The 20,784-nt window shown below is 38.3% G+C and overlaps 1 protein-coding gene across 1 annotated transcript in view; it reads right to left on the reverse strand.

Annotated features, from left to right (window-relative positions):
- The window catches only part of suclg1 (succinate-CoA ligase GDP/ADP-forming subunit alph), a 31,495-nt gene that overhangs the window by 9,420 nt on the left and 1,291 nt on the right, over positions 1 to 20,784 (reverse strand). Inside the window, exons 2-7 of the mRNA XM_088341406.1 lie at positions 18,890 to 18,990; positions 14,657 to 14,773; positions 12,542 to 12,754; positions 11,722 to 11,779; positions 11,544 to 11,627; positions 3,935 to 4,086 (exon numbers count right to left, since the gene is read on the reverse strand). Of these exons, the coding sequence (XP_088197532.1) occupies positions 3,935 to 4,086; positions 11,544 to 11,627; positions 11,722 to 11,779; positions 12,542 to 12,754; positions 14,657 to 14,773; positions 18,890 to 18,990 (725 nt within the window). The remainder of the gene's footprint in view (positions 1 to 3,934; positions 4,087 to 11,543; positions 11,628 to 11,721; positions 11,780 to 12,541; positions 12,755 to 14,656; positions 14,774 to 18,889; positions 18,991 to 20,784) is intronic.

Below are 20,784 nucleotides of genomic sequence, written 5' to 3' on the forward strand. Positions count from 1 at the left end.
GCGAGAGAGTGATAAAGGAGAGTAAAAAAGACAAAAAGAAAACGAGAGAGAGAGAGAGAGAGGGAGCAATAGAGAGCGAGCAATAAAGATCGGCAGAGAGGAGAGAGAAAGAAAAGGAGAATGAGAGAGAAAGAAAAGGAGAACGAAAGAGAGACAAAGAGAGAGAGGGTGCATAAAGAAAGAGACAGAGACAGAGACAAAGAGATAAAATAAGAGAAAAAAGATGGAGACAGAGAAACAGAGCAACAGATCGAAAGAGAGAGAGAAAGACAGAGAGACAGAGCGAAAGAGAAGGAGAGCAAAAGAGAGTGAAAGAGAGCGAGAGAAAGAGCGAGAGAAAGAGCAAGAGCGAAAGAGAGAGCGAAAGAGAGAGAGCAAAACAGAGAAAGAAAGAGCGAAAGAGAGAAAGAAAGAGAGAGATAGAGCGAGAGAAAGAGAGAGAGAAAGAGCGAAAGAGAGAGAGCAAAACAGAGAAAGAAAGAGCGAAAGAGAGAAAGAAAGAGAGAGATAGAGCGAGAGAAAGAGAGAGAGAAAGAGCGAGAGAAAGAAAGAAAGAGAAAGAAAGTGATACAGAGAAAGAAAACAATTGAGGAAGAGGGATAGAGAGATTTTTGCACATCACTGGGGGTTCTGGCCTTCATTTCCATCAATAAATGAAAGATTCAAGTAGATTTTGATTTTCTATCAAAGAATTAGCACACCTTTATTGCGTCTCCCCTCAACCTCTCCGTGATGTGCGCGAAGCACGAGTCAGGTGTACAGAGGGGAGTCGCAGAGTGCTTTATTTAATAAATTTTCCAAAAAAAAAGCTGGTGAAAAACTGAGGCCTGGCATTTATCAAGCTCACATTATTATGCAGTGTTGTTCCTCCCCAAAATTACAAAAGGCTTTTTGTAGGCTTGAGGCAGACAAGCCGGGCTTAAAGTCACGAAACCAAAATGGGATGAAAGAAATATCACCAAAGCCCTCACGGGAGCTCCGGCGAAGGACATTCAGGCGAAATATCACACGCTTATCCTGTGTAAGTCCTGATTTTTGGATTTTGGGAAGCCGGCAGAAGCAGGAGAAGAGCACTAGACCTTTGCTGGATGTTTAATAAGCACAAAATTCAAATTCGGGTCATGACTCACTTCGTTAAGCTTAGCGAGTGTGGTAAGCTCGATAAAAACCAATGTGTTTAATAGTGAAAAAGGAAAAAATCCATGGTTATTAATTATTTGCAGTAAAAATCAGCTTTTTGTCATAGATGTTCGAAAATGAGTCATTAGGTTTTTGTGGTATAAAAAACCTTGTAGCAATCTACTCACCCAAAACATTTAATAGAGGTGCAAAAACTGCTGTAATCCCTTGCTACTTTGCGCTTTGCAGACCCAGTGCATTGTAGCTTGATAAATACTCCCTGATCCATTATCCTCGATTGCATAATGCTGATAGTAGTGACCAGTAGGGTGCACTTTTGTCAGGCCTGGCAGCCTTTTTATTTAGTCTACCAAAAAGTGAACTGCACTTGTGCCGTCACAATCCATTCTCTCAGACCACATTTTGCTGCAAACGGGGGGCAGGCACAACACATTTTTTCGGGCCAGGTAGCTCTTTTTTACCGTTATTGCCATGTAATGGGAGTTTGTGAAGGCGATCCATTATCCCAAATCAACTATCGCTGCGAACATGGGCCAGCAGAGTGCATTCCTTCGGCTCCGGCTTCAGATACATGCCATTGTGGGCTGCCTAAAATGATCGGCAGGGTTGTGGCCGCGACCCATTATCCCATGGGCTTAGAGAGCAAATTTGTGTCATGCTCTTTCTTTCTGTTCTTTTCGCCTAAAATCATCAGTACTTTTGTTGGGCCTGGCCTGTCCACCAAAAAGTGAACTGCACTTGTGTGGCCACGATCATCTTCAATCCCATATTGAGGCAACCAGTGACTGGTAGAAGACGCTTTTATTAGGACTCGCACTTAAAATGAAATGGATGGTTGTGGCCACCATCCATTATCCCCAGTTTTTTTTACCTTTTAGGACGCTGAGCGTGCCACTTTGGCGGACCTAATATGAACTGCACTGTTTTAGCCGATATCATTATTGCCAGTCAACGATTGCTGAAAGCGGGGGTTGAAAAAGCGTGGTGGCTTTTCTTCTCCCGTTTCAAGTGCCTAAAATAAAAACCATCCGTGTGGCTGCGTCCATTATTCTTGAACGATTACTGCTGCCAGTAGTGGCTGGCAGAGCACATGTTAAAAACCGGGCGGAGAGTTCTTCTTGGAATTTTGTGTGTGGTTCTGGCCCCTATTAATCGCAATAAATGAGGGGTTGTGATATTTCATTGTATAATAGCTTTAAACAACAAAAGTTTCTACTTTTGGGACTTTGCCTATAACGGGTTTCTTTGGAAACGTAGCCCCCGCGATAAAACCAGGGTTTCATTGTAAACTTTCTAAATTAAGTTCTAAAAAATTCCTTCCTGTTGCAGACTACCCAGCCGATGTGTTACCTGCTCCTGCCCAATTCCTTTCAAGCGTGCCTCATCGTCAACACATTGGGCGACGGGCTGTGTTGCTTGCTGCTTGTACTTATTTGTGGAGAACGAGCTAGAGAGCGCGGCGGAGCGAGAAGTTATTCTCCTGAGACGCTTGCCAGAGATTTGCATGCATTAGAGTTACTGAGAGTAAATCAAATCAATTTCTCAGCTTCGGCGAAGCGCAAACACACAAAGGATGACAGAAACAACAATACTGCAGTAAGTTGCAGGCCTTGCCCGGATTTAGGAAAAAGTCAATTACGGTTTCTAGCTGCACAAGCAACTGAGGCTGTCTTGGGTGCCTTACGTACATCACAAAGAGGTAGAGTGGAGAGACGACTAAGTTTTGCTATAAATGAAAATCAATATATATATTCTAGTGAGGCACATAAATATTTCTGAGAATTACTACAGCGATTTTGAAAATTAACCTTATGATATGATTGCCTGTTATTTTACAAAATGTTCTCAAAATGTCCTTTTTGTACTACATTTTGGCATTCCGGGGCTTCTTTAGACAAAACCTGGTTGGTAATATTGCCGTATAAATGTGTACGCGCCTCTTTGACGTGATCTTGACTTGGGTTTACTGTACATAATAGTGGACAAGAACACCTTTTTCAAATATATACAAATGTGAAGAATAACATAAAAAATAAAAATGGGGGGGGGGAAAAGATACTATTTCAATTATTTATTTCAACATTGCTAAATAAATAATAAAATATTTAAATATAAAAAATGAGAAAAAAATTACACTTGAAATTAAGGAAACTTTATTTTATTCATTTATTTAAACTTTGTTTTAAAATTGAAAAAAAAATACAAAGACTAAATTTATCTTTCATTTTTAAATTCAAAATAATAAAAAAATGGGAAAATAAAATGAAGATACTATTTTAAGTATTTATTTGAACATTTCTTAAAATAACAAAAACATTTTAAAATACAAATTTTAAAAATAATTGTAAATAAATAAAGACAAATGAGAATTTTTTTTTTAATTTTTTTAACATTGCATTTAAAATTAAATAAAAATGTTAAAAAAGTAAAATAAAAGTAAAATGTGAGAGAACACAATACATCTAGTATTAAGTTGAAAAATATATAAAAAAATACAAAAAAATAAATGAATGCAAATAAAAAAGAAAACTTTAGTTTGCATTTTATTTGCTGATTAAAAATTATTAAAAATGAAAAAAATAAATGCAAATAAAAAGGAAAAAGTTTATCTTATCTTTTATTTGTAATAAAAATAATTATAAATATAATGATAAATTTAAATTTACAAAAATAAAAAGGAAAATGAAACTTTATTTTAACTTCGATATTTTTGGGGGAAATATATAGAAAAATAAGGAAATCATTTTATAGAATGTCAGAAAGGGTTAAAAAAAAATGCTTTGATGTCACTTACCGAATTGTGTTCTTTAAGATAATTGGCTGCGTTCTCCTCGGCGTTTCCCCCAATCTCCCCGATCAGGATGATGCCCTCAGTCTTGGGATCCTGCAGGAACACCTCCAGACAATCTATGAAGTTGGTCCCATTGAAGGGATCTCCACCAATACCTTCGCAGGAGACAAATAAAAAAAATATGCGTCGTCACCTCTCGAGGGAATATTCAAAGACCACGTAGCAGAATGCATATCAGTCCCCAAAAACCAAAGCCCGGCGCGGTCTGATCATGGCGGCGGGCTCTTTCATGGCTCCACGTCTGTGATTTGAGAAAACAATTTAGCTCAGTCGGAATTGTTTCTGGTGAGGAAACAAAATCTCAATGGGCGGATTTACGTTGAGTGTGATTTTTGTATCCTTTACATCTCGAGAGTATTTCTAATGACTGCAGACTCAAAATCACTTCCCAAGTACAGAGACCTCCTTACCGTTTGTACATTTTATTGTCAGTTTAATTTGAACAAAAGATGACAAACATGATAAGATCCCCCACAACTTAACATACTCAGTGCCATTGGCGACAACACCTGCCCAGTTTCCCTTATATATTTTGGGTGGCAAGCAGTAAGCGAGGTTTTAGCTTGAGACTTTAAGTTTCAAAATTATCCGAATTAAGTTACGTATTAGGGGTCATTCAACACAATACTGAGGGAACTTTTGGCCACTTTTCAGAGTTGACATTAAAAGCGACAGTATGCATACCTGTAGACTTGTAAAAATTCCCCCTATTATATACGTTTTTTGGGGGATCATTTAAAATTATGTTCAGTGTATAACATTTTTTGTACAGGGGAAATCAAATAAGTACATAGAATTTTTAAACTCGCTTTTTGTTAGACCGATCAAGTCAAGTCTAATCCAGATCGTCTCAGTCACTGGTAGCAGCGTCATCATAAATTGCCAACACTGTTGAGGTGATATTCTTTTTGGCCACACATTTAAATTAAAAAGTGAATTTAGGCAAAATTGCTTTCAATTGGTGAGACTTAAAAAGTTCACTTAACAGTGCGGAAGTTTTCAGCCTTGATAGGAAAGTACATACAGACTATAGAAAGACAATGGGAACTGATGTTTGGACATCTTTCATGCAAATCTAACCGAATTGTGACCCTTTCTGTAACTGAAGAAAAACACGTGGAGATTAAACGCATTAAGTGCTACGTATACACTAAGGAGCTAAATATACTGCAAGTGGGGAAAAAAAACAAGAAAAATACTAAAAGAATTGTTTGCATAGTATATTTGGGAAATACCTTGTTTGCACAAATTATATTTGTCATTATTCTACATGGTCTATCTTTCCTGTGAGGAAATAGGTCCTACTTTGTGTTTGTAAAAATTATCATCGCTTAATAAAGTTAATCAAATAAAGGGAGCAATTGGCTAAGGGTGACATGTATAAGTATGTAATAATTTACCAGGTCGCTTAGAAAGGGGCTGAAGCATGTGCGTTCAAAAAAGCACAATACGGAAGGCTGAAAAATACAGTGACAGGAGAACTTGTGTTGGCTACCGTGAGCGAATAACTGGAATTGGTCAGAGATGGTGTAAGTGACTATCTTTAGCGGCTAGCAGGAGAAGGTACTAAAAAGGCCAGGAAAAGATGGCAAGAGTAAAGCAACATGTCAAGAGTCGATTTGCTGAAGCACGAAACCCAATGACATTCGTAAAGTTGATTCCGTTTTTAATATTGAATACCTGTCGAAGTTCTTTATTTTGAATATTACTGCGCACTGTTGTTCATTGTTTTGACTATTATGCACTCTTTACATCATTGTCACAAACATGTCTCCTTTCTTTAATTTCCACATCATGCTAGATCTGCATTTGTGACTTAATTAAAAGCAGTCTTAGAAAAACATTAACATTTCTTATCTGTAGTTTGAGCTTTCTCCTGCTCTTCTTGCAAATTAAACATCAATTGATGCCATCTCTCCTTATTTTGAGTGTCTCCTTATCAGTATGCATTGTCAGCTGTAGAAATCAGATTACACTGAAGGGCGAAGCAAGTTTTGTTTACATGGAGCAGCTAATAATGACAAAAGTGCCTAGCGTCAAGCCATAGCCTGCTGCCTAACATCCTATACAAAATATTTACACAATAGCTTTAAAATTCACAACTTGTGTCTGCCACACTCAAATGCTACAAATCATTCATAACAATTCAATCAAATCATTGTTTGTTGCATTTCTTTCGTCATGAAAACTAGGGATGCATGATAAGGGTTTTTTCTGAAAGATAACCAATAAATCCTGGTTGTGGATACTGATACGGTTTTCTTAACCGAATGGGTTGTCAGGGCACCAATGAGGATTTTATTTTGGTGGCAGGTTTAAGATCTTGGTGGTTGATGATGATGTATGTGGTAAAACCGTGGGGATTTCGGTCATTACTTTTGTTTTTGCATCCCCTACTGGGTTGATGCTTTGTCCAGGCGATTGACCAAATCTCGAGTTCTTGTTTGTCTCCACCCCAATCCGTCAATTTCATTAGTAAAACAGAGGTTAGTGACGTTGTGTCCGCCAATACTGACTGTATCTTCATATTGCTCCAGAGCTTACAACAAGATTCTTTCCAGGAAGATGTTGAATACACTTAGAGAATGTAGCCCCGTCTCACAACGACAAGTCCGAAACAACGCTCCAATGGAAAAATTGATAAGTACCGCACTGTTGGCATTGGCATACAGTTGTTCAATGGTCTGAACTAGTTTCTGGTTCATGTTGTACTTTCGCATGGTGGCCTATAAAGCGGCTTGCCATACTGTCAAACGCCTTCTTGAAATCAACATAAATGTAATATAGGTTTCTCTGGTGGTGTTGAAACTTCTCAAATAGGATTTGCAGATTGAAAATCTTTTCTGTGGTGATCATTCCTTCCCTGAAACATGCCTCTTTTTTGGCTAGGATGATTTCAGTCTGTTTAGTAGAACCTTTAGCAAAACTTCATATGCATGACTGATGAGAGTGATGATTTTGTAGTTGAAGGTTTCCTTTCTTTGGTAGCATTATTACTAGTGATGTTTTCCATTCAGATGGCCACTGTCCTGTTTGCCAAATCTTTCTGCAAATTTTTGTCAAAATGTCTATTGATCACCATAATTTCGTATGAGTTTTGATGGGATGTTGTCGATTCTTGGAGACCTCCCATTCTTCAGTGAGTTAATTTCTGCCTCTACCTTTTATCTGAGGATAGGGAAGTTGTCACTTTCCCCTGGGCAGGAATTCCTGAGGACCTTAGGGTCTCCCTGTGTCGGCTGAATGTAGAGTTTGGAGCAGTATTCTCCATTTATTCATGATCCCCTTTTGTTCCGTTATTCCCTGCCTCATCCTGAATGCTGCTGACTTTTGCCTCTTTTGTATGTGTAAGGTCTTTTTACAATCTGGAAGGCTTTCTTTGAATAGTTCTTGTTGAGGCATTATTATAACTCTGAGCCAATGTCTTCAATCCATTTCTTCTTTGCTTCTCTCAAGCTTTTTTGAAATTTCCTGTTGGCGTCCTTATTCTTGGCAGCTCCTCCAGGACTGTTTCCGTTCTTCTTTAGTTCTCACCTCGTGTCGCACTATTCGAGAATTTCGTTTGTAACCCACGGCTTCATCTTCTTCCGTTTTTTTCCGACAATTTATTTTGCTGCTTCAGTCATCGTCTCTGAGAACTTGGTGGGTCAGGGTTTTGACATCTTCGTCCAAGGCGAAGAAGGAGCAAACCTCACGCCAATAAAGTCTTTTAGTTGCTCAAGGTCAAACTTGATCCGTGGGTTCTGTGACTTCTTGACCTTCTGAAGGCGGACGCAGAAGTTCAGTTTAAAAAGTTAAATTAAATTGATACAATATTATTTATTTCCAAAAACAGCTAAATGTTATGTACTTGTTAAAATTCAGATGCCTGTACAATAACTAAAGGCTGAACACATGGATGAGCTCTCCAGTGCCTTGTTCACATGTCAGAGTGGTAGAGGGGAAACAACCAAGTTAGCCTACTACTTCTACAACAATAAAAAAGCTAAATATATTCTAATAACGAAAATAAATGCTCACTTTCTAGTAGTGGCGTCAGCAGCGCTTACACATCCTGAAACATGCAACTTATCTTGGCCAAAATTTGCAGTGCCTCAAAAGCACATAATGAAGAGGTGATACAACCAAATTGTGCTTTCTTTTATATAGGAAATTCAAATATTATCTACTGAGGAACATAAATACTTAGAATCCTGCAAACAAGTAGTGTCAGCTGATTGAATATTATAGTCTGACGTCAAGTGACTTAGTATCTAATCTTTTTTCCCATAGGGCCAATAAGTGTGATGTCAAATCTGGCTGTTATTGATTCAATATCTATCTACCCAACAATTATTGAGCATGCCTAATGTAAACCACAAAATCAGTACATTTTATGACTTGTAAAAAAAAAATACAAAAGATAGAACACAACTTAACGAATTTTGAAAATATGCCCTAGCATTGAGCAAAATTAAATCAAATTCTACTCATATGTATCTTTGTTGGTTTTCTCTATTCATACGAATCATTTTCAGTTTTCAAAGCGTCCAAATTGTTATAGTTTATTCTCCAGCCTTGCGATTGGCTGGCAACCAGTTCAGGGTGTCCCCTGCCCACTGCCCAGAGATGGCTGGGATGGGCTCCAGCCCCCCCGCGACCCTAATGAGGATAAGCGGTACGGCTGATGAGATGAGATGAGATTCTCCAGCCTGTCTGAGAAAGAACCACTACCACTTAACGACCAACAGGATGACAAAGACTTCTTTTGCCATCCCAGAAATGAAGACTTTCAAGATCATTTCACTCGCCCGCCTCCTCAGAAAGGATTTTTCTTTGTGCAGAACATTTTCACCTCCAAAAGATCGCTTCACACAGGGCCGCCATTATCTACTTTTTAAGTTTATTTCTGCAGCAAAACTACGCCTCCAAAAGCCCCATCTTCATAGGCCAACATCAACAAAGTTATGCGTATCATTAAAAGAAATAGGGAGCAAACGTTATGAATAATAATCTTCAAAAAAGTATATTAACCGCAAAACAGTTGACAGTAACATTAAATATCGCACCAACAGTAATTTTGCTGCAGGCCCGCAGGTCAGACTTTTAAAAGACTTTGTCGCAGTACCGCTGATAAACCTCTTTAATAAACTCCTTTGCAACGGCAGCCTTTCTAAAGTCAGAATGGAGGACATGCTGTAATTAAAATGTCAAAATCATAATGAACCAGAGTTGTTTTTGTGTTCGTTTGGGTGTCAGACTTGACCTCTGTTAGTGGTTAGGAGATAAATTAGCTGGGAGAGTTGGTTTGTATAAAGCAGAAATAACTGTGGTATTATGAGAAATGGAAAGGAACATAATCGATGTACATAATATTCCGTCAGCACAAAATGTATGAACAAACTCACAAAAGTGACAATTTCAAACGCCTCATAGCTTACTTAAAGGGACAGCTTATATTAATTTACTACTACAGTCTGTACTATATTTTTATAGAGCTGAAGTGTGCATTGGAAAAACACACACTTCAGAAGCCCATAGGCAATATTGCAAAGCCTTCTACCATATTTTCTTGCTTAAGCAGACAGCGCCAAAACATGTAAAAGGGTGTCAATTCCCACAAGTGACAACAAAAGACAAAGCTAGCTGGATAAACCAGGAGCGACTGAAGAGCCATCAGCTGGAGTTGGTCAGAGCTTGTGTAAGTGGCTAACTTTAGCTACTAGTGGGAGAAGGTACTAAAAAGGCGAGTAAAAGATTGCAAAAACAAAGCAATATTTGTCAAGCCTTCAACGGCAAGCCAACGTCTGTAGCCGAGAGGCTAACATTGGTGGCTAGAAAAGGAAACGGTGGGGAAAAGCGCCAGATACTTGAATCATGGAACTTAGACGTGTTTGCTAGCCCGAACAGGCGTGGAAGGGGAATAACACTTAAGGACGAAGCAGGAGCAGCTAAAAATAGGAGTAATGGCTGGCGGCAAACCATAACCTGCAGCCAAGTGGCTAAGATGAGTGGCTAGAGTATAATGGCGGCGCCCTCTGTTGGCTGCGGCTGCATCGACTCGCTACAACGGGTCAGGTGTATCGACATTTCGTTCTGTGTACATTGTTACACAGAATGACAATACAAAGGAAATTATTATTATTATTATTAGAGGAGGAAAAAGTGACACAGGACTTAGGAAAAATATTTAGATGAAGGGGATAGTACATGTGTTTGCCTTTTTTTTGAATCAACAGTGTTTTATTTAAAAGAAGTTGTTGTACACCACCAGCGGTGGTTGTTTAATTAAAAACTGGGGTTTTAACACACCTAGAGCTTTTCCTTTGAATTTCAAATAATAATATGTCATCAAGCACGAAACCTATGAAATGAAATGTAATGATCTGCATTTAAACAGTTTCAAAAATATGTTGATGGCGTTCACGAACAGTTCATCGTTTAATGCGTTACAAACACATTTATTTTTGAAAGAAATCACAAACATGACAACTCCATTAAGACAAAATGAAATGTGTGAGGAATACAGATTTCACAAGATTAAATTTATTAGGGGATGGGAATCGATAAAAATTAAGTAACTAATTAATCTCAGTTTCGAAAAAAATATTTGATTAATCACGATTAATTTATTAAATCAAGATTTTACAAATAGCACTAAATATGAAAAAATATGCATAGAAAAATAAGACATTATAATGCCAAATAGTATAGTACAGTAAACGTGCGTACAGACTGTAATGCCAAAGATAGCTTTCATGATAAAGATATTCAAGTACTGTATGTAAATTTGCTGTGAAGCGGTTGTAAATATTTTCACAAAAAATGCATACCAAGTAAAGGAAAAGTGCATAAAGCTTGTTGTGTCAAAGACAAATCATCCAGAAACAAAATATTTGAGTTTCTTATGTAAACATTGTAGAACACCCACCTCTTGCACCAAACTGATCTAAAGTTGTGTTGAGGTCTGTTGTCTGACTGTACCACTGCACCAGGGTGCTTGGCTTGAGTGATACATCAGGGAAGAAGTGCTCCGATGGTAATTAAATTCAGCTTTGCAAAGCATACATATCACTTTCGCCTTGTCAAGATTCCCATCAGGCACCGTTTTAAAGCAAAACTGTAAGCCTAAAAGTGTTTTTCATCACTAGCATGCTACGCCACATTGTCCTCAGGAAAGTGACTCTTCTTCCTTTGTTGGAGCAGCGGGTCTTGACACCCGGGGGAGGGCTCAGGTCGGAATTTTAATACATTATCACGCGTTAAATTGAAAATTTTAACGCAAACCATTATCGCAACATTTTTCCTAGGCCTAATTTGATTATTTTTTGTATACATTTTTGTTTAATATTTTGTATAGTGTTGGTGCTTATTTGCTTTCTTTCTATGAAGTTTGACGATTGATTAAAATATGTAATGTGCGAAATGAAACCGATTATAAAAAAAAAGTATGAATAAATGAATGAGACTCACTTGTTAAACGTTAGAAATGCGCCACAGTGATAGTGGTAGAAAAGCACGGATGCATTTTTGTCCAAAATGGGCTAACTCGCAAAACACATTAACATCTTACCAATGCAGAGGGATTGGCCGAGGCCAACTTGTGTGGTTTGGTGCACAGCCTCGTATGTCAATGTTCCTGATCGAGACACGATGCCTGACAAGACAAGGGGAACATTTGAAGAAAACTTCCAACATATTGTAATACAGAAACTGGTCCATTTTATTGAATCTAGTTGTGGAAAACTTACCAATCCTCCCTTTTTTGTGAATGTGGCCAGGCATGATCCCAATTTTACACTCTCCAGGCTAAAATAAAGAATTTCACACTTTTAAATCGCAAGCATTTGAAGAAAAAAACAAATACAAAAGTTTAATTTCAAACTTTTGTCGAGTGTAAGCGACTCCGTGTTGCGAATTGATTCGTGAAAACATTTGGTGGAACAGACAATTAGCTTTTCTGCATAAATCCATACAAATAATCTGCAAACTTTTTCTATGAATTTATGCCCGTTGATTTATCTGAAGTTTGAAAGCAAGGTCTAGTGAGCAGTAACATGTGCTTCACGGACAGATATTTTTTTCCCTGGGCTGATACGAATGCCTGATATTACTATTTCAATGTCACTGACGGCTATATCAATTGTTCAATACTTTTGACCTCTCGGTCCCAAGACGAGCGCTCTACCTCCTGAGCTACTGCCGCCCTAACAAGGTATTTATTCAAGGTGCTTAAAGAAACTTGAGAGACATAAGGTATTACTTAGCTTTAATTGATCGTTTCTAAACCAGTCTGATTAAATGGTCTATTTAAATGTCTATAAGTTTATTTATTCATAAATGCATATGAAAATATTTGGATAAGACGTTTTTACTCTTGTATAGCTGAAGTATCAGAAATGAGTCTTGGTTTCGGCAGATAAGAAAAAGTAATGGAATCAATGTTTTTTTCCCTCCTGGCCCAGCCTTTATGTCAAATTTTTTTCAGCCCAAGAGTCCAAAAGTTTACCCGCCCCTGGTCTAAACCCACAAAATCATTTCTAATTAAGCAATGGAGAAGCTGCGGCTTACATTAATGACTCCGGGGCAGTTTGGGCCGATGAGGCGGGTGGCGCTCTGGCGCAGGAGTCGATGTTTGACTTTGACCATGTCCTGCTGGGGGATGCCCTCCGTGATGCAGACCGCCAGGGAGATTTCGGCGTCGATGGCTTCGATGATGGCGGCTGCAGCAAACGGAGGGGGCACGTAGATCACCGTGGCATCGGCTCCTGTGCCTTCTTTCGCCTGAGGATATAAATAATTGCATAGTCCAAAAGAGGCATGCGTGAAATTGTTTAACACTGCCACCTAGTGCACTTCAAAGAGAACGACTGATGAAAAACGAAATAAAAGCTAATTAAATCATATCAAAATGTATTTGTATAGCAGTTTTCTCACAATAAAATGCAATTGAAAGTGTGGTCTAAAACGTTTCAATCTACAATAAAATCAATTGCAAAAAAATAATTAATGTGTTTAGAAACTATACAAATTCCTAATTAAATTATATGGAGGAATTAACTGATCAATTTGGTTAAAAGTAAACAATACATACAAGTCATGTTTATTTGTATACACCTTCATCACAAAAACCTCAAATGCTGCTTTTTAACTGGAGTGTCATCAATAGGACACGAAGCTAAACCAAAGAAGGACTGTAACCACATGGGGAGTTATTAAAGGTTTAATTCCTTCCCAGGATGACCCGCAGAATTCTCCTTGGTTCCTGGAATTACTAAGAGACTAGAATTTTCAGAATAGGGATATGGGGGACAAATAAATCAGAATGATGGGATGGGGGAAGTCCATGCAAAATTTTGTATGATACCAACATAAACTAAAATCACATCTTAAACTGACAGGGAGCCGGTGCAGGTCCAAGATCGGCGTAATGGGTATTACTTTATCACTCCATTATAAAATAATTCCAAGTTACAGGAAGACAATGTTATTTGTATTACTGTTGCCTATGCAGCCCTTTGAGACTCTCTTTGATTAAGGGCTATACAAATATATGTGACTTGAATCAAATTAGATTACCAATATTCTAAATCCAACCCAAATTAATTTTGAAGAAGTAAAAAGAAAATATGTCAATTTTTTATTGTCCTAAACAATATGAAAATAATTATTTTTCATTTGAAACAAAAACTGATAGTTCAATAGCCTATATATATATATATATATATATATATATATACAATGCCAAATGTTAACTTATAAATCAAATCAAAATGAAAATGAAAATATTATATTTGTATGTAAGGTATGGTAAATCTGGGTAGAAGTAAGCCCAAGCCTGACACGAATTTGGGCCCTAGTCGGTCCTAAAATGTAAATCATTACAATCAGGTCGGGCTTCTCTCATACTGACATTTTTTATGATCCACCCATCATTGTTCTTATTTGCATCAGCCTCTCACCTCTAAGTGCCACGCTAGATTCATGAGGAGGTAATGCTGCTGTGGTTTATGGCCTAATTTTCAAGCCGTCAAAATGGCGACCATAAGATGTTCCCGTCAACGCTTTAAAAAGATCCATTATATTGTGTAAAATTGTCCATTGATGTAACTGTTGCAGACACAGAAATATAAAAGATGTCAAAGTTTATACAGTCTTATTTAACTTTTTGTGACAAAAGATAGGCATTAATTTGTTTTTATAAATCACCTCTCCTCTTCCCGAGTCCTCAGAAAGAAAATGGGAAATTTCTGGTTTGTTTCGGACACGGGTCTGCAAATCAAGTTAATTGGTCGGGCTGGGCCGGGTTTTAATACCTGCGGTCAATTTTTTTCCGCCCGAGCTTACCTTTAGACCATGGGTCACCAGCCTTTAGAAAGTTGAAAGCTACTTTTTTGTCACTGATTAGCGCCACAAGCTGTTCGATAAGTATTTCCAAATAAGTTGTTATCACTATGTTACTATTATGTTATTGTCTGATTGTAATGATTAGAAGTAGGTTTAAAACAGATTCAGTCTGCTACCAACACTTCATGTCAGTAAAAAAATAAAATTTCATGGAAAATATAAATGACGCATCACGAGTGAGGCATTTCCAGAACCAGTCCATGGGCAAGTGTTCCCATGGGGCTAAGTGGTGCCCCTTGTGGTAGATCTTTTAATTTATCGCTGGGCGAACTCACAGACCTCCTTGACTGAGTTGAAGACTGGCAGGCCCAGATGAGTCTTGCCCCCCTTGCCGGGAGATACGCCTCCGACGAGCTGCGATCCATAGTCGAGAGACTGCTGACTGTGAAACGTCCCCTAGGGCGGAAAAAGACAAGTCGGGGTGTGAATGAGTGCAAGATAGAGGACGGCCCGCCGCTGCCACGGGTGCAGCGGGGGAATCGTTCACGGGAGAACAAATGTGTCATCCGGCATCCTTTCGCATCCTTCACCGTGGCGACGTTAAAGAATACAAAGGAGAACCAAGGTGCTTCTGTGGATGAGGATAGTTTAAACGGCTAATAAGAAGGAAATAAAACTGCCATTACTCAAAAAGGCTGAACAGAAATGTTCAAATGGGCTTGACGAACTGCCTAATGACAATAGAGTGGTTTTCTTTTCTTTTTTTCCTTCTGGTGAATAAGTTCATCAAGGCAGACAAAACTGATTTTCAACTCAGAAAAATCCAATCAATCTTTTTAATTATAACTGAGAATTGTAGTGGGGAAGGGTCACAGGGTGTAATAGGCTAAAATAATGACATTCACGAATGCATTGCAATTGTCTTATAAAGTGACGATGCGTAATAGTTCAACAATAGAGGTGGTTGTAGTTTGGAACGAGCTGAAGCATGGGCATTCGAAAATACACAATGGAAGCATAAAGGACACCGCATGGCAAAATTCAGAGACCTGTTTTCTAAAGGTGGGACAAAAAAAAACAAAAAACGATTCTGGCCGATTTTTCAAAATCGATGTTTCACCCCGTTATCAAGTTTTGTGACCTTATATCCATTATGTAAAAATGCAGAAAAGCAAAAGTCTTTTCTCTTTCCAGTCCTTTCTGTGACCACGCATGCTTGATACGTCGAGGAAATGATGTCAAGATATAGGCGCACAAGCAAACAATGTTGCCTATCCGTTATGGCGGCGTAACTTTTAGATTCAAAACCAATAACGTCTTCAGTATTTTGGACACGTAGTGTGGGTTTATACCGAGCGACAGCAGTAATCCGCAAAATACCAAAGAAGCGGTCTGCAAACTGTTTCAAGAAGGTGCCAGTGAAAGGAGCTAACACATGCTAATGGATTGTGTCACACAGTATATTGCTACTGAAATGCTGCGGCGTTCAGAGACATGGCACGATTTTTTTATTGACAGTTTCCGAAAGAAACTATGTTTACTTAGCTACTTACCGCTTTTTACTGTTTACCGGCTTTTGTATTCAAAGCCTAAGATCTTTAAGAGACATCTGTCTGCTGTTGTTAGCTGCATTCACTTTAAATGTGTTTGATATCTTAAGACTTGAAAAGAGGAAAAGAGATATGTATCTGCTCTGTTGCTGTTAGGTGTGTGTGTGTGTTGAAATTAAGAGTATTTATTTCCTATTTGTGCACCTCGTTTTTACCTTAATTACTGAAGAGACCGTACAACCTGTTACCTGTGCATTGTTCCTGAAAATATTTTAACCTAACAAGCTGAAATTATGCAGTGTGGCATGTGTTTCAATTTAAAAAAAATGAGTTAATGATGATTTCTTGATTTGATTTTTTGACCATTAAATCTCTCTTTTTTAGTAAGGCTTTCCGTATAAATATTAAGCTGATATTTCCATCATAGCATTTAATGCAAAGGGGACTGATTGACTGACGTGCATTGTTTTAAACCTCATTCATAATTTATTGTCCCAGAAGTGTATGATTTAAGCTGCATGTGTTTTAGGAAAGATAATTAAATTGTAATGATCCATTTTACTAAATCGATTTACTTGTAGAATTGAAATGATTGAGAATTGTTATATTGATCGAATCGGCACCTTAGCATCGTAATCGAATCATGACTGAAGCAAATTGTCCAACCCCGACTACTTTCATATTTTCTTGCGTAAGCAAAGATGAATTTCAGCTAGCTGCGGGACAGGAGGGCTGATGTTAATCTCTGTGAGCGACAACCTAAAGCTCAAGTGAGCTGGATACACCCAGAGGGTGAAAAGCTGGAGATGGTTTAAGCGGATGTAAGTGGCTAATTTTATTGGTTAGCTAATTATTTAAAAGGCCAGTAAAATCTTTTTTTTTCCAAGTGTCGAGACTCTGAATCATGGAACTCAGCTACATAAGTGGCTAGAAAGAGAAACAGTGGATAAAAAAGATATGACATACTGCAGATTCCTGTAACACAGAAGTCCACACCATTTGCTTGCATGTGGAAGGCAAGTGACACTAAAGGACAAAGCAGTAGCTAACAAAAAAAATAGTGGCTAGCGGCAAGTCATAGCCTGCAGCCAAGTGGTTAACGTGAGTGGCAAGAGAAGGAAACAGTAAAAAAGTCAAAGCTTTCACAATCAGGTAACGATGCTTGCATAACTGTGGAGGGGGAATGAGACTGAGGTACAAAGCCAGAGCAGCTTACCATAACAATAGTGGTGAGAAGAAGCACGCGGCCAAAAGGCTAACATGTTTGACGAACATAATTAAATAGTCGGGGAAAAAAAGTGAAGGATGCCTGTATAACAGAACTCAGCGACCATCAAGTGCAAAGCTCTGCTGTGAAAGCTAAGCAGCCTTTGCCTGCTAAGAGCACCACCGGGACAAGCTAACTTTGCAAAATGGTCATCCATGCTTCCGTAGTAGCGAGATGGCAGCCAAATATTTCAAGTACTTCCAAGAGCTTCTCAAATTTTGTATCATAATTACACACCTATTAAAAAAATCATGTTTGTGAGATGAGACATGTGTTTTTTCTCAATATTTAAACTATTTGTGTATTTAAAGCCTTTCTACACCGCTATAGGTCGTTTTTTATCACACACTGGGGCTTTAAGGAGAATAAGAAGGTATGAATCAGCAATTCTGCATAAATGTAATACAGTCCTGCCCACTTGAAACCACCCACCCAACACACACACACGTCGCTATCATTATTATTGCAAATGGGATGATAAATTTGAAGAACGACTTGCTTATCAAGCTAGAACACAAAATGTATTCTCAATAGCCGCGACTTCATTTCTCATCCGTTTCTAATTACCTGAAGTGTTCACCGGAACCGTTTTATTATGTCCGGGGCAAAAAGGCAGATGACAAATGGCACGGGGCCAAGCACATCAAACACGTTTGTCAGGTGTTGTTATTCTACTTGAAGTGATGTCCATTCAAGTGTTTTTATTAATTGAAACCACGTCTTGGGCACACGTATGCCTCTTTGCTTTTGGAAAAATTAAATCCACTTTGATTTAATTTAGAAAAAAGCAGTCCTTTCTATTAAGACAGACACTGATTTATTAAAACCAATTCAAAAACACACACGGTAATTGTAACCATCAAATAAATGAGATTAAGAAGGTAAAAGCGCTTTAATAAATATTCAAGGTAACATGTTGGCAGCGTATTGGGGAGGCAGCGTCATGAAGAAGGATGCCTCTCGTCTCAATAAACTGGCGAGGAAAGCGAGCTCTGTTGTGGGCACAGAGCTGGACAGCCTGACAACAGTAGCTGAGAGACGGGCACTGGAAAAGCTGCGGTCAATCATGGACAACCCATCGCATCCACTACACAGCATTATCTCCAGACAGAAGAGCAGTTTCAACGACAGACTGCTGTCACTGTCTTGTACTACGGACAGACTGAAGAGATATTTTCTTCCTCATGCCATGAGGCTCTTTAACTCTACCCGGCAGAGTAAAAGCCCACATTAAACCACACCCCCTACATTGCATATTACCGAATTTTATTGCAATATGTATTCTGTGTAGCACTATTTAGATATTCTATATAACACGCTACAGTGGGCATTTGCACGTCACATTGGGTATTTGTATATTGTATTCTCTTTGCTTTATTATTGTATTGTTCTCAGCTCAGGGATGCTGCTAGAAACGTGAATTTCCCTGCGGGGATGAATAAAGTATCTATCTATCCATCTATCTATCATGTTAAAGATAAATAAACAGCCTTTACAAGAGACAGACGGCTGTCATCTTGCAGATGACGAAGATGAAGATGACAACAGTATTATGTGCAAAATGCATGTCCAATGAGATCGTCGTAAAATTATCTAATAAAGAAACCGGGGGAAAAAAACAATGTCACAAATTTGCATTGGTTAACTTTTTTGGTACCTTTACCTTTTCCTCTTTGTCATCGTTGGGTTATTTTTTTGATCTGGAAAAAAATGTATGCCCAAACTGTTGGCTGGTAAAAGTGTTCAGGAGCTTACCTGCTTTCCTGTGAAACCTTGGCAGATGACTTTAGTGTTTTGAGTGATGTAGAGGTTCTGCCTTGTTCCCGTGTAACAGTGCCTAACGCCACTTTGCTGCACTGGAACCAGGAAAAAAAAACACATACATAAACACTTAATATCTTGTCTACAGCAACCCCACACATTTTTAAAAGGCAAAGTGATTATGTTGTATGAAAAATAAAGGCCATTGGGTTGATTAGGGTTAGCATGCAATGCATCTTAGTGGGATGGATTACCTCTTACAGTAGAGGCCGGGATTGAACGAATCTGCCTTTTGACTTTTTCACGTCACAGTGTGAAATAAGCAGTTCTTATTTGCCTGTCTTTACAACATGTTACCGATCATACAAATACAACAACAACTTATTTCGCAACCCAAAAACATATGATGTTGAAATCATTGCAGTGTTTGTGCGTATGGCGAGTTATGGCTCCAAGATGAGCTGCTATTGGTTGAATTCAAATATAATGGTGGTGTGCTATTGATTTGGGTCTCAACCTCATGAAAAATTCAAATATCAAATATGCTATTGGCTAAACTATCTTCCATAATGCCTTTCTCCTTCTCTGTTCAATTCAGAATCTTCCGTGTTTTATAAAGACTTAGTGTGATACAGTACTGTATTTTTGTAATGTTTTTATTAGCTACGCGTCCCAAAGTTTGCAGTGATGCTAAAGGAAGAAGCAAAAACCACTGGGGGAAAAAAAACATTGAAACGAGGCTTGTGATCATCAAAAAACACGATGAAGGCAAACAAATCGCTTCCCACCGTAACCAATCGGCGATCGGGACTATTATTATGGAAAAGGAGGCAGGTGTATCAGAGTTGAAATTTGATTGTTTTGAGTTTTTTTGAATTATCACAAAATCTGTGTTTTTGTTGCATTACTGTAAAAATTCTGGTACCGCATTCATTTGTTAAGCCATGGGCGTGTCCAACTGTCTTTTTCGTTTGGCACTTTATGGGCTTCTGCGCTTGCCGTACCTTCAGCTCTATCACCTAATGCTAAAGATGTATGCAGTCGTGCGCAGACGCCCTGACTTATTTGTATTGTTTATTGAATGCAGGCAATAAACCGAGTGACTGTAAAACATAGTGTCGCGCATGATTGAGGGTCGTTACACAAGTATAGCAAGTAAATATTCTATAAACATTACATTCCTTGCAAGGGGAAGGTTGAAATTCTATTTACTTTACGCAATTCCCTTCTCCTCTGCATCTACCTGCTATTCCGCTCCACCAGCTTAACTCACATCACACCAAAGGTAAACAATACAATCCTAAAATGTTGTTAAAGTTGTTATCATATTAGTGATGTGCAAATATCTTATTTTTGTATTTAAAATATTGATTTTATATATAGTTACCCTTAATTTATTAGTTTGCACTGTGATATTTTATCTTACTGTAAATTATACTGCATCATATTTAACTTTGTTGTGCATATTTCATGTTACAATGACAATAAATGCCATTCTAAAGTCGTACTTACTATATACTTTTTATCTGGGGTACGATAAATTTACCATAGGTTTATAACCCCACGCTATTCGGCAATTTTACCTTGCAATCCCCACCACAGACGAATTCAGATCAAATCTAAAGGGTATGCTATGCATTCATTGTATTAAGTACAGTGGAACCTCGGTTTTCGAACGCCTCTCAGTTCGAACAAATTGGTTCTCGACCAAAAATTTCGAGAAATTCTTGCTTCGCTTTTCGTTCAAAAAAAATCGGAGTTCGAACGCCGGTACGCTAGGGTGCGATGCTGAGCGACGTACGGGTGTAGATCGTGTAGATTGCCCCCACCCCTCGTGAAGAACTGTTATCACGTGCGCGAGCACTTCTTTTCGCTTTTAATATCGGTGA

This window comes from Urocampus carinirostris, chromosome 8 (genome assembly GCF_059441175.1).
Source record: "Urocampus carinirostris isolate Australia breed hairy pipefish chromosome 8, RoL_Ucar_1.0, whole genome shotgun sequence".
Lineage (NCBI taxonomy): Eukaryota > Metazoa > Chordata > Actinopteri > Syngnathiformes > Syngnathidae > Urocampus > Urocampus carinirostris.